The sequence below is a fragment of the Lithobates pipiens genome, unplaced genomic scaffold, assembly GCF_037356315.1.
Source record: "Lithobates pipiens isolate NorthernLeopardFrog02 unplaced genomic scaffold, aLitPip1_a1.2 Scaffold_22, whole genome shotgun sequence".
In the NCBI taxonomy this organism is placed as follows: Eukaryota; Metazoa; Chordata; class Amphibia; order Anura; family Ranidae; genus Lithobates; species Lithobates pipiens.
Window position 1 is genome coordinate 252,763,239 of NW_027507784.1, and position 14,675 is coordinate 252,777,913.

The window sequence follows — 14,675 nt, forward strand, 5'->3', positions numbered from 1 at the left end:
GGGCGGTGGACAGAGGTTGGTTAGGTTGTATGGCGGCGTACAGAGATTGCTTAGGATTTAGGGCGGCGCACAGAAGTCGATAGGATGTAGGGCGGCATACAGAGGTCAGTTAGGATGTAGGGTGGTGTACAGAGGTCAGTAGGATGTAGAGTGGCGTACAGAGGTCAGTAGGATGTAGAGTGGCATACAGAGGTCGGTAGCATGTAGGGCGGCGTACAGAGGTCGGTAGCATGTAGAGTGGCATACAGAGGCCGGTAGCATGTAGGGCGACGTACAGAGGTCGGTAGCATGTATGGTAGATGGTAGCATGGTTCAGGAGGGCAGGATATAGGTGGGTCAGGGGGGAGGTACTGGGGGTGTCAGGCGAGTATGGGACTGGGGGATATGGAGGGCACAGTACAGGGGAATTAGGAGGGCTCGGGTCCCAAGAGGGCATGGCACTGGAGGGACAGGGGGTATAGTATTGGGGGGATCAGGAGGGCTGGGGTGTCAGGAGGGTATGGTATTGGGGGTATCAGGAAGGCTGGGGTGTCAGGAGGGTAGGGTATTTGGGGTGTCATTAGGGCTGGAGTGTCAGTAAAGCTGGAATGGCAGGGGAGCTGGAGTTTAAAGACATCTTATATGCAGAGTGGCGCAGGGAAGGTGCAGTGGCCCTGATCAATGCCGCCTCTCTCACCTTCCCTTTAATCAGTAAGGAAGGCCGTTGGCATTTGGAGAAGAGCCAGGTAGTCTGTGATCGTCGGGTTGCCGACCCTCGATCTACAGTGTCTGCTTGTCTGTCTATATATAGTGTCTGTCTATCTATCTACAGTGTCTGTCTATCTATCTACAGTGTCTGTCTGTCTATCTGTCTGCCTACAGTGTCTGTCTGTCTGTCTCTCTACAGTGTATGTCTGTCTCTCTACAGTGTCTGTCTGTCTCGTTACAGTGTCTGTCTACAGTGTCGGTCTGTCTACAGTGTCGGTCTGTCTACAGTGTCGGTCTGTCTACAGTGTCTGTCTGTCTACAATGTCAGTCTGTCTACAGTGTCTGCAGTATCTGTCTGTCTAAAGTGTCTACACAGTGTCTGTCTGTCTGACCATCTATAGTGTCTGTCTCTCTGTCTACAGTGTCTACAGTGGCTGTCTGTCCATCTATAGTGTCTGTTTGTCTATCAATCTATATTCTTATTTTTTCATAAATTTAGGCCAAAATGTATTCTGCTACATGTCTTTGGTTAAAAAATCCCATTAAGTGTATATTAATTGGTTTGTGTGAAAGTTAAAGCGTCTAAAAAATATGGTTTACATATACTGTAATTTTTTTATTTTATATTTTTGTATACTAGTAATGCAGATGATCAGCGACCTGAACACAGAAACAGGTGCCGCTTTGCCTGTAAGAGCCGTCTATCTGCAGTATAATGTGCGCAGGCGGTCCTAAAGTGGTTAAGGTAGGCTAAAAAACATCTGATACAGAATAGTTTAATTTTTAAAAAATTATTGTGCTGAGGTTTAAATGTGACTATTAGGCACTCACTCATGGTGCAGTAATTATAGCGTTTTGTATTTTACGTATTGTATACTGTGAACAAGCTCAGGTTTTAGTTAATATGGCCATTTAATCTATAATGATGGGTGTGCAATTTGGCCCCACCATTTGGTGTGATGAATCTACCTCATTCCCCCCTTTGGGTCCCCAAGGGTGCCCTAGATTTTTCACAATCCTACCAATGCCCCAGCAGAAGAACATTTGTTTGCATATATTATTAATAAAGGCACGGCAGTTTATACTTGCATTTGCATGTATGCCTGAATTTGTTGTCAATGCCTTTGCCATGTTTTTTTCAATAGTGAAATTTTTGGGGGGAGAATGTAGCACCTTTTCAGGGCCGTTTTTAACGCAGGGCAAAAGTGGCAGCTGCCCTGGGCCCTGTCATTGTTGTGGGGCCCAAAGCAGCTGCCTCATACTTGCCAACTATCCTGGTTTAAATTCCCTCGTCCCTTGAGATTTTAGTCCCGTGCTGTGTCCCAATATCTCAGTGTGAAGTGATGCTACTAATTCTGCCCAGCTCTGCCCTATTGTTGTGTACAGATGACTCACCTGTAGACCCTGTGTTTACATGTAAATTACCGCCATTCATATGTAAATAGTGGCGGCATTCATATGTAAATAGCGACGGCCGGTGGCATTGATATGTATATCATGCGCCCTGAGGTCATATCCACAGTAATCTCTAGCAATCAATCTACAAGCAGAAATCATGTGCTGTAACCTCTAGTAACTAGTCAGTGAGCCTTAATGCGTGCTGTAACCTCTAGCAACCAGTCAGGGAGCGGTAATGATACACTGTAACCTCTGGCAACCAATCGCAATAGCTGCCTGATCTGATTCAGTAAACTGATTTTGAGTCTAGCTATTATTTATTGTATGTTTCAGACCAGGTGGAGAGCAAAACTGCATGGGGGGGGGGCCCAAGAAATTTTTGCCCAGGGTCCAATCAATATTAAAGATGGCCCTGCACCTTTTGTTTGGGAAAATTTTTCCACTTCCATCCATCCTCACCGAGGGGAGAGTCAATGGGCAGCCTCACTTCTAGCATGGCGTTATTTCCAAATGCTAGGCAGAGATAAGTACTATTTTTGAATAGGGAAAATAGTCTCTATACACAATTGTAGGTTTGTATCAGATTTACCAGTTACATTTAATCTTTCCTAATGCACAGCTTTACAAAGTAAATGTTTATGCACATGTTATAAAGGATATTATTGTTGCGGGGCTAGCTGAATCTCCAGGCACACTTGTCTTTAGGGTTGGAATATGATTGGCATGTTAGTTGCCATCACAACCGGGAAGGTATTTCTGCCACCACCGCCATTGCTATGGCAACCTGTTCTTGAAAAACTGTGCTGTGCAGTGTCATTACTGCGCAGGTGCAGGATCAGGAGGTGCATGCTGGGTAGCCAGCTGCACCGAATCACGAAAATGGGCACAAGTGGGCTTCAGATGCCCTCAGAAGAGATGGCACCCTGCCTGTTTTCGTGATCATGTAAATATTTAAAGATTTCACAGTAACTTGCATAAATACAATTATAAATGTAGTCTAATGTAAATATAAAAATAACGATCATGGGGGTGTATTAAAAAAAAAAATCTATTATGGGAACTGGAGCTCGGCTATAAAGGGAATTTACTAAGACTGGAGCAGACATGATTCAGGAGCAGTTGTGCATGGCAACCAATTTCCAATCCGCTTTTACTTTCAAAGCTTAATTGAACAAGCTGAATGTAGAAGCTTATTGGTTACTATGCACAACTGTTCCAGATTCTGTTAGTTCTTGATTTAGTAAATTTCCACTATTGCTCCAAAAGACTCATAATGGATCTTCAAGTGCTGTACCTGAACAGTCACCTACCCACTCTCCACCCAAACTCCCTCCAAATAGATTTGGCCATGCCATCCCCAATTTAATAACCCATGGCCTTTGTTGCCTGTATGGGATAGTTTCTAAGTATAGAATTTCACAAATGTGAGTACATCCCTCACATTCTTGGAAATATTTTATTATATCTTTTCATGTGACAACACTGAAGAAATGACACTTTGCTACTGTAAAGTAGTGAGTGTATAGCTTGTATAACAGTGTAAATTTGCTGTCCCCTGAAAATAACTCTACACACAGCCATTAATGTCTAAACTACAGGCAACAAAAATGAGTAAACCCCTAAGGCCGCGTACACACGCGGGGACTGTTCGCTCAACTTTGTCCGCTGAACAGTGTTTCGGCGGACAGTCCGCTCGTGTGTGGGCTTCAGCGGACAGTTTCAGCGGACAGTCTGACGAACAACGTTTTTCGGAAATTCCGAAAAACTGTCCGCTGAAACTTGGTTTGAGCGGACAGTCCGCCCGTGTGTAGGCTTGTTCGTCAAACTAAGTCTCGCGCATGCTCAGAAAGAATTTACACGCCGAAGGTTGCATTGCAGTGTATAGGACGTCGTTTTCTAGTCCCGTCGTACGTGCCGTTCACGTCATCGAGCACGGTTTCAGCGGACTGTTCGTTCGTCGTGTGTGGGCAAGTCCGTCCATGCTAATTTTGAGCGGACTGTCCGCTGAAACTGTTTGACGAACAAAGTTGAGCGAACAGTCCCCGCGTGTGTACGCGGCCTAAGTGAAAATGTCCAATTGAGCCCAATTAGATATTTTCCCTGTTATGTGACTCAATACATGGTCTCAGGTGTGAATGGGGAGCAGGTGTGTTAAATTTTGTGGTATTGCTCTCACTCTCATACTGGTCACTGGAAGTTCAACATGGCACCTCATGGCAAAAAAAGGATATGAAAAAAAAAATGTTGTTCCACATAAAGATGACAGTCTATAAGAATATTACCAAGACCCTGAAACTGAGCTGCAGCACGTTGGCCAAGACCATACAGCGGTTTACTAGAACAGGCCTCACCATGGTCGACCAAAGAATTAGAGTGCACATGCTCAGTGTCATATCCAGAGGTTGTCTTTGGGAAATAGACGTATGAGTGCTGCCAGCATTGCTACAGAGGTTGAAGGGGTGGGGGGTCAGCCTGTTAGTGCTGACCCAAAACACACTTTATCAAATTTTTCTGCACGGTTGTCATCCCTGAAGGAAGCCTCTTCTAAAGATAATGCACAAGAAAGCCGCGAACAGTTTGCTGAAGACAAGCAGAATAAGGACATGGATTACTGGAACCATGTCCTGTGGTCTGATGAGACCAAGATAAACTTATTTGGCTCGGATGGTGCCAAGCGTGTGTGGTGGCAGCCAGGTGAGAGGAGTACATAGACAAGTGTGTCTTGCCTACAGTCAAGCATGGTGGTGGCAGTGTCATGGTCTGGGGCTGCATGAGTGCTGCTGGCACTGGGGAGCTACAGTTCATTGAGGGAAACATGAATGCCAACATGTACTGTGACATACTGAAGCAGAGCATGATCCCCTCCCTTTGGAGACTGGGACACAGGGCAGTATTTCAACATAATGACCCCAAACACACCTCCAAGACCACCACTGCCTTGATAAAGAAGCTAAGGGTAAAGGTGATGGACTGGCCAAGCATGTCTCCAGACCTAAACCTAACTGAGCAGCTGTGGGGCATCCTCAAACGGAAGGTGGAAGGCCACAAGGTCTCTAACATCCACCAGCTCCGTGATCTTGTCATGGAGGAGTGGAAGAGGACTCCAGTGGCAACCTGTGAAGCTCTGGTGAACTCCATGCCCAAGAGTAGGGATGAGCTGAACACCCACCGGTTCGGTTCGCACCAGAACTTTCGAACGGACCCCAAATTCGTACGAACTTTAGAACCCCATTAAAGTCTATGGGACTCGAACGTTCGAAATTAAAAGTGCTAATTTTAACGGCTAATATGCAAGATGCTGTCCTAAAAAGGGTTTGGGGACCTGGCTCCTGCCCCAGGGGACATGGGTCAATGCCTAAAATGTTTTTAAAAATGGCCGTTTTGGTGGGAGCACTGATTTTAATGACGATTAATGTGAAAAAAAAGTGAAATATTCATTTAAATATCGTGCCTGGGGGGTGTCTGTAGTATGCCTGTGAAGTGCCACGTGTTTCCCGTGTTTAGAACAGTCCCTGCACAAAATGACATTTAACGGAAATAACATCATTTAAAACTGCTTGCGGTTTTAATGTTATATCTGGTTCCTGCAATATGGTTGAAAATCATTGAGAAAAATGGCATGGGTAGCCCTCCCTGCCCATTACCAGCCCATTTGGGTCTTGTACGCATATTAAGGGGAACCCCGTACCCATATTAAAAAAAGGAAATGCGTGTGGCCCCCAGGCCCTATATACTCAGAACAGCAGTATACAGGCGGTGCAAACAAGACAGGGACTGTGTAGGTTTGTTGTGTTAAGTTGAATCTGTTTGTAATTTTCAACTGGTACATTTTTAAAGTGTAGCTCCAGTCAAAAAAACTATTTTAAGCTTTTTGGAAAACATAGGGAAGGGTTATCACCCCTGTATAATTTGTTTTGTCGTCCATCTTTTTTCATCTCACTTGCTGTTGTCTCCTTCCGTTTGCAAGTAGGAGATGTTTGTAAGTTGGATTTATGAAAGTAGGGGCCTGCCCTATATGCTCTGCTGAAATGGCGGAACAAGGTGTTGGTTTTGCCACAACATTGTAAGCCCTCAAAGTGACTCTTGGTGGGCGCTGGAGCACCCTGCTGTGAACGATTATATCAAGAATTGTAATTACATGCCATTGTTGAACAGTGGTAGAAAAATTGACCTTTGGTGGTTGTGGTGCTGGTGCCACAACACTATAAGTCCTCACAGTTACTCTGGGTGGGCACAGGAACGGGCCCTCCTGTGAAATATTATATCAAGAATTGTAATTACATGTCCCTGTTAAACAGGGGCAGAAAAATTGGGCCTTAGGCACTGGTGCTGGTGCCACGACACTGCAATCTCTCCCATATACTCTAGTTTTAGTGCAGGAATTAGCCCTGCTGCAAAGCATTGCATCAAAAATTGTAATTAAACGCCCCTGTTAAACAGGGGCAGAAAAATTGGGCCTTAGGTACTGGTGCTGGTGCCACGACACTGCAACCTCTCCCATATACTCTAGTTTTAGTGCAGGAATTAGCCCTGCTGCAAAGCATTGCATCAAAAATTGTAATTAAACGCCCCTGTTAAACAGGGGCAGAAAAATTGGGCCTTAGGCACTGGTGCTGGTGCCACCACACTGCAACCTCTCCCATATACTCTAGTTTTAGTGCAGGAATTAGCCCTGCTGCAAAGCATTGCATCAAAAATTTTAATTAAATGCCCCTGTTAAACAGGGGCAGAAAAATTGGGCTGATGGCATCACCCAGAACCAGAAATGTTCTTCCAACATATCAGCGGAGGAGGAAGAGGATAGACAATCAACATAACAGGTCAGTCACTCAGCATCAGCATAGGCAGTCTTGAAGGGATGTGATATTTCAAAAAAAAATTATTCGGTTACATCAGCTTCAGGTGCTTGGTAGCTGTGGGTGATCCAAGACTGATTCATCTTGATGAAGGTCAGTCGATCAACTGATTCGGTGGACAGGCGCACCCTGTGATCGGTAACAAAGCCACCAGCAGCACTGAAGGTGCGTTCTGAAAGAACGCTGGATGCAGGACAGGCCAGTAGCTCAATTGCATACTGTGCAAGCTCTGGCCAGTGATCCATCCTCAAGACCCAGTAAGCCAGAGGATTTTCGGTGGGAAAGGTGTCCAAGTCTGACCTTGCCCCTAGGTATTCCTGCACCATGTAAATCAGACGCTGGCAATGGTTGCTGGAACCGATCATACCTTGGGGCTGCGGACTAAAAAATTGTCTGAAAGCATCAGTCAGACGGCCACCTTCTCCACCGCTCCTTCTGGCCGATGCCTCAGCAACACGTTGTCCAGGACCAGGAGTTTGTAACCTCCCAGTCTCTGAGAACGCGTTGCACAGACCTTTCTGCAAGGCCTCCCGGAGATGTCTCATCCTCTGCTCCCTCTGCGATGGCAAGATAAGGTCAGCAACCTTACCCTTGTACCGTGGATCAAGGAGAGGGGCCAGCCAGTAATGGTTCCAAGAAGCGTATGCTCCAAGAGGTGGACAAGAGGTACAGTGTCACTGATGCATGCACTGTCACTGCTCACCATCCTTGTGGCCTCCTCAAACGGTGACAGGACAGTGCATGCATCCGTGTGCAGCCGCTGCAGCATGGCCAACGTTGAGTTCCACCTGGTGGGCATGTCAGATATAAGGCGGTTCTTGGGCAGGTTCAACTCCTTTTGGAGCTCAGCCAGCCGAGCACAGGCATTAAATGATCGGCGGAAATGCACACAGACTTTCCTGGCCTGCTTCAGGACATCCTGTAAGCCCGGGTACCTGCCCAAGAACCGCTGCACCACCAGGTTAAGGATGTGAGCTACACAGGGCACATGGGTCAGTTGTCCCTGTCGGAGGGCGGAGAGGAGGTTGGTGCCATTGTCGCAAACCACCATTCCTGGCTTAAGCTGGCATGGCGTCAACCACCTCTCGGCCTGCCCCTGCAGAACTGACAAAACATCCGCCCCAGTGTGGCTCCTGTCCCCCAAACAAACCAGCGCAAGTACGGCATGGCATTGTTTTGCCTGCGTACTTGCATAGCCCCTGGAACGCCTACGGAGCACTGCTGGTTCTGAGGACAGAGCACTGGAAGAGGCCATGGAGCAAGAAGAAGAGGAGGGGGTGGAGGAGAGAGGTGTGTCACAACAAAAAGTAGCATTTTGGAGGTGTGGTAGCGGAACAACCTCCAACACTACTGCACCTTGTCCTGCATCCTTCCCAGCTGCCAGAAGAGTGACCCAATGGGCCGTGAAAGACAGGTAACGTCCCTGTCCATGCCTGCTGGACCATGAGTCAGCGGTAATATGCACCTTACCGCTGACCGCCCTGTCCAGCAAGGCAAGGACATTGCCTTCCACATGCCGGTAGAGAGCCGGAATCGCCTTCCGTGAGAAAAAGTGGCGTTTGGGGACCTGCCACTGAGGAACCGCACATTGTACAAACTCACGGAAGGGGGCCGAGTCTACCAACTGAAAAGGCAGCAGTTGAAGTGCTAGCAATTTAGCCAAGCTAGAATTCAACCGCTGGGCATGTGGATGGCTGGGAGTGAACTTCTTTCGCCGGTCCAGCAGCTGGGGCAGGGACATTTGCCTGCTATAATCGGACGTGGGTGTACTGCTAGCAGAGTGCCCGGAAGCACTTGGCTGTGACACACCTAATTCTACACCTTCATTCCTCTCAGAGCAGGTTTCAGAGAGGACTGAAGGTCTAGTGGGGTTGGAGATGCCAGCTGATGAGGAGCAAGGAGAGGTCCACTTTGTTCTTTGATGTGGGTCTTTGAGGTACGCTTGCCTATCGAGCTGCATGGCAGGTCAACATATGTCTGGTCAAGCATGTGGTGCCCAAGCGGCTGATGTTTTGGCCATGCGAGATACGCTTGAGACATATGTTGCAAATAGCAGCGGTGCGATCTGATGCACTCTTCTCAAAAAAGGCCCACACCAAAGAACTTTTAGAATAACGTGAAGAGGCAGCGCCCTGCACAGGCGGAGCTCTGCGGTGTGATTCAGTCGGTGTGCTGCCCCTAAGCTGGCCCCCGGAGGGCATCCTGCCTTGTTGGACATGTGCCTCCTCCTCCTCCTCCTCTCTCCTACCAGGCACCCACGTGGAGTCAGTGCCCTCTTCATCGCTGGAGCAAACTTGGCAGTATGCTGCAGCTTGTGGAACATGACTGCCAGATTGCTGTCCTTCTTGAGCATCCCCTCTCTCTGCATTCACGCTACTGCCTTCCTCTAGCTGAGTATCATCATCAGAGCCTACAAAACACTGGGTATCCTCTTGGAGCATGTACCCAACACTGTGCTCAAAGAGTTCAGGAGACTCCTCAGGAGGACGTGGTGGGTCTAGGGAAGGAGTCACTGATGATGACATTGAGAGGAGGGAAGACGATGCTTTGGCAGCTGCTTTGCTAGTACCCTGAGACTGGGTGAGAGAGGATGAGGAGGATGAAGAGGGCTTGGTCATCCACTCTACCAAGTCGTTGGCATGTTGCAGCTCAACATGTCCAGCTGCCGAAAAGAAGGACAAGCGTGTCCCATGGCCACGTGCTGATGATGACGATGCACCGCGTCCACGACCAGCACTGTTGTCTCTAGACACAGAGTCTGCTTGCCCTCTTTTATCGGCTCGCGCCTGTCTGCCTCTCCTTGCTGGCCTTCCAGACATGGTAATGGCCTGAAGGGAGTTGGGAAAAACAGCAATTGGGTAGTGTATATTGTGCTGGAGGCACACACAACTTCCAATAACTCCTGCAGATGGCAGATGGCTCAAATAGAGAAGAGCTATGTAGGTGGATATAGCGGTGTATACTGGGTTCAGAGCACGCAGACAGCACGCACAAGCTCCTACCGCTGACTGCAAGCTCTATTTAAAATGAGCAAGATAGTTTGCTATATAGGTGGATATAGCGGTGTGTACTGGGTTCAGAGCATGCAGACAGCACGCACAAGCTCCTACCACTGACTGCAAGCTCTATTTAAAACGAGCAAGATAGTTTGCTATATAGGTGGATATAGCGGTGTGTACTGGGTTCAGAGCACGCAGACAGCACGCACAAGCTCCTACCGCTGACTGCAAGCTCTATTTAAAACGAGCAAGATAGTTTGCTATATAGGTGGATATAGCGGTGTGTACTGGGTTCAGAGCACGCAGACAGCATGCACAAGCTCCTACCGCTGACTGCAAGCTCTATTTAAAACGAGCAAGATAGTTTGCTATATAGGTGGATATAGCGGTGCGTACTGGGTTCAGAGCATGCAGACAGCACGCACAAGCTCCTACCGCTGACTGCAAGCTCTATTTAAAACGAGCAAGATAGTTTGCTATATAGGTGGATATAGCGGTGTGTACTGGGTTCAGAGCAGGCAGACAGCACGCACAAGCTCCTACCGCTGACTGCAAGCTCTATTTAAAACGAGCAAGATAGTTTGCTATATAGGTGGATATAGCGGTGTATACTGGGTTCAGAGCACACAGACAGCACACACAAGCTCCTACCGCTGACTGCAAGCTCTGTTTAAAACGAGCAAGATAGTTTGCTATATAGGTGGATATAGCGGTGTGTACTGGGTTCAGAGCACGCAGACAGCACGCACAAGCTCCTACCGCTGACTGCAAGCTCTATTTAAAACGAGCAAGATAGTTTGCTATATAGGTGGATATAGCGGTGTATACTGGGTTCAGAGCATGCAGACAGCACGCACAAGCTCCTAACACTGACTGCAAGCTCTATTGTAAAAGATAGATATATCGCTAGCTATATAGGTGAATATAGCGGTGTATACTGCGGTCAGGGCACGCAGACAACAACCACTACAGAAGAGCAAGAACGAAAAATCGGCCGATAACGATCGGTGTATACTGTGTTGAAGGTACACAGAACACCCACTAACTGCTTCAGACGCCAACACACTACACAAGACTGCCGCGCTGGCGGCCTTATATAGTGTGGGGCGTGTACTACACAGCCTGAGCTATGATTGGCCACAGGCATCCTGCCTGTGGCCAATCATGGCTCTCCTCGCTGCCGGCGCTGTGATTGGCAAAGCATGCGGGGTCACAGTGCATGCTTGGCCAATCATGAGCCAGCAATGCACTGCGCCATCGCAGTGCATTGTGGGCCGTGAGCGCCACACGAATTTGGAGCGAACAGCCCATAACGTTCGGAATTCGCCGAACGGGCGAACAGCCGATGTTCGAGTCGAACATGTGTTCGACTCGAACACGAAGCTCATCCCTACCCAAGAGGGTTAAAGCAGTGCTGGAAAATAATAGTGGACACAAAAAATATTCACACTTTGGGCCCAATTTTGACATTTTCACTTTGAGGTGTACTCACGTTTGTTGCCAGTGGTTTTGATTTTGACATTAATGGCTGTGTGTTGTTATTTTGAGGTGACAGCAAATTTACACTGTTATACAAGCTGTACACTCACTACTTTACATTGTAGCAAAGTGTCATTTCTTCAGTGTTGTCACATGAAACGATATAATAAAATATTTACAAAAATGGGAGAGATGTACTCCCCTTTGTGAGATACTGTATGTACGGAATCTAATTTCTAAGTCAGGAGTAGATGGCATGTACTGGCTATAGGAATACTAATGGTACTTACATTTCATTGATATAAAGGACTTGGGGCCATAGAAGCACTGCCACTCATCCCCTCTCTTAAACTGTTGTCTGCATTTATCTGGAAGTACTCCATTCCAAAGCCTGCAGAAGACATAAAAATAATGAACAGGCTTGAACTATATTCATTTTTCATGACAATTTTTCAAGCGCTCCACTCTCATCATTATTATGTCAAAGCAGTATTATTAAACACAAAAATGTAACAAAAACAAATTCAACAATTAAGTTAACATTCTTTGTATAGCATGGTTAGGCTGGGCTCACACTATTACCACATGTAGCTCACAGCAGGGGTCCTGTGCGTCCCCATTCACCGTTTCAGTCCGATTTCAGCCTAAATTTTTTAACTGAATTCAGACCTGAAATGGACTAAAAGACACACAGGACCCCTGTGCCCCGGAGCCGCAGCGTAGATATGTGAACTGGCTTCATAGTGAGCCGGTCACAATCTCTGACATACGAATTGGATGCGGGAACCCACATCCAATTTACATGGGTGTGAACACAGCCTAAAGCGTTTTTAATGTAGAAAGTATTTAGATATTTCACTTATATTATCTTGATCATTTCTCATTTTGGATGGTGGATCGAGCCATACAATGTATTTCTTTATGACCCTGGGTGAATGTGCATCCAGAATTTCTAGTTTATGGCGCAGATACCTTCTAATATCTAAAGCTGGCCATACATGAATCGAAATTTGTCTGTTTTAGCTGGTTTTATTTTGGAGTGCACAATTGGTATTTCATCACTTATTTGTTCATCATTAGGAATAATGCAAAGAGAAATAATAACAAACGCATATACAAAACAAAGGGTACACAACATCAGCTTACAGTCTGATAGTTTATCAATGCTTGATGTTTTCTTTTAATACTTTTTTAGGTTGGCCAAAAAAAAAAAAAGATTGTAGTCCCAGATTCCACACAAACTGTAGATGGTGGAATCCTTTCCGCTGTGTCATTGTATCAGTGCTTGCAACCCACTGCCTGCGGTCGACCATTGATAAAGCGTTGTCCAACATTCCCGTTCTTTTAACAGGAACAGCCATGCATGCATAGGCGTGACCATGGGGTGTGCCGGGTGTGCCTGGGCACACCCGAATCATCTCTGTGCTTTGTCTGTGTTTCTCACCTTTTGTTTTGTGCTGACTGCCTGCAACATGTCCCTGTGTAACTCGGTCACCAACACTGCCTGGGGTCGGGTCCGGCCGGCAAAAACAGCTGTGTGCTGCGAGTGGGAGGATTGAGCAGTGAGGGAACTAGGACCACAGCCACGGAGTAACCCTGCCGGGAGCCGCATTTGCCAATGCAGCTTCTATAGTTCTGGCTGCAGGTCCCACAGGTGCCGGGTGTCTTGTCAAATAGCGTCCTCCATCAGATAGTGTCCCCTGCTTACTGCGCATGCGCAGTACACAGGAACACAGATTCCAAAAATTGCTGAGGATGAACGGCGCCTGCGCCGTGAGTCCAGGTTCTATCCCCACTATCCAAGTAGACATAGAGTTAGAATAAAAAAAAGCCGAGCGCAGCGAGGCCGAGCCCGAAGCGTGGGGGCCCTCTAAAATTCACAACCCTATGTCCGCTTGGATGGTGGGGCTACCACCTCCACTCACGCCGCAGGCGCCGTTCAGCTTCGGAGATTTTCCGAAGCTTCGTCTGCTCCGTACTGCGCATGCGCATTATGGAGTGGACTCTATGTGATGCCCGGACTCTATACGCCAGAACACCGGATGAGTGATCTACATCTGCACTCTGCCCCTCTCCAGCCTTTCTCTCCCTTAGAAGCAGCGGACTAGCCTGGATAGTGACAGGCAAGTGGCTTCAGGCAACCTGCTAGATCGAGATTAGTAAGTGAGAGAGACAGCACTGAGAAGGGCAGCGGGTGGGCAAATTATGCACCAAAAAAAATAAAAAATAGCCAACCGATTGATGGACCTTACCCTGGCTTGTCACTATGTATGTATGTATATATATATATATATATATATATATATATTTTTTTTTTTTACATACTTTTTTGCTGATAAGCCAGGGTTCATATAATTTTAGTTGTATGTGTGTGTATATATATATATATATATATATACACACACATACAACTAAAATTATATGTGTGTGTGTATATATATATATATATATATATATATATATACACATACAAGTAAGACTATTTGAACCCTGGTTTTTCAGCATAAAAGTGCATATATATATTTCACTGCGGCAGGTTGGCTCCGCTTGGCTAGCAGGCTCCGTGAGTCTGACAGCGGGTCCCGCGAACTTAATGTCCGCGGGCATACCTGCAATCACCTCACAGAGAGGAAGAATGGGGAGATGCTAATGTAAACAAGCATCTCCCCGTTCTGCCTAGTGACACTGTCACTGATCATAGCTCCCTGTAATCGGGAGCATTGATCAGTGGTGTGTTGCACACAGCCCCTCCCCCCCATAGTTAGAATCACTCTCTAGGGCACACTTAACCCCTACAGCGCCACCTAGTGTTAACCCCCTTACCGCCAGTCACATTTACACAGTAATCAATGCATTTTTAATCGCACAGATCGCTGTATTAATGTGAATGGTCCCAAAATAGCACTGATGTGTCTGCCACTGATCGCTGCCATTACTAGTAAAAAAATAAATAAAAATTAAATAAATATAAAACTAGCCCCTATTTTGTAGACGCTATAACTTTTGCACAAACCAATCAATAAACGCTTATTGTGATTTTGTTTAACCAAGAATATGTAGAAGAATACATATCGGCCTAAACTGAGGGAATATTTTTTATATTTTTTGGGCATATTTATTATAGCAAAAAAGTTAAAAAAAATGCTTTTTTTTCAAAATTGTCGCTCTTTTTTATTGTTTATAGCGCAAAAAATAAAAACCACAGAGGTGATCAAATACCACCAAAAGAAAGCTGTGGGGAAAAAAGACGTCAGTT

General features: G+C 46.5%; 1 protein-coding gene across 1 annotated transcript in view; it reads right to left on the minus strand.

The window, feature by feature from the left end:
- LOC143924566 (palmitoleoyl-protein carboxylesterase notum2-like) overlaps positions 1 to 14,675 on the minus strand; it is a 104,909-nt gene that overhangs the window by 33,677 nt on the left and 56,557 nt on the right. Inside the window, exon 9 of the mRNA XM_077448944.1 lies at positions 11,710 to 11,810. Coding sequence (XP_077305070.1) covers positions 11,710 to 11,810 — 101 coding nt within the window. The remainder of the gene's footprint in view (positions 1 to 11,709; positions 11,811 to 14,675) is intronic.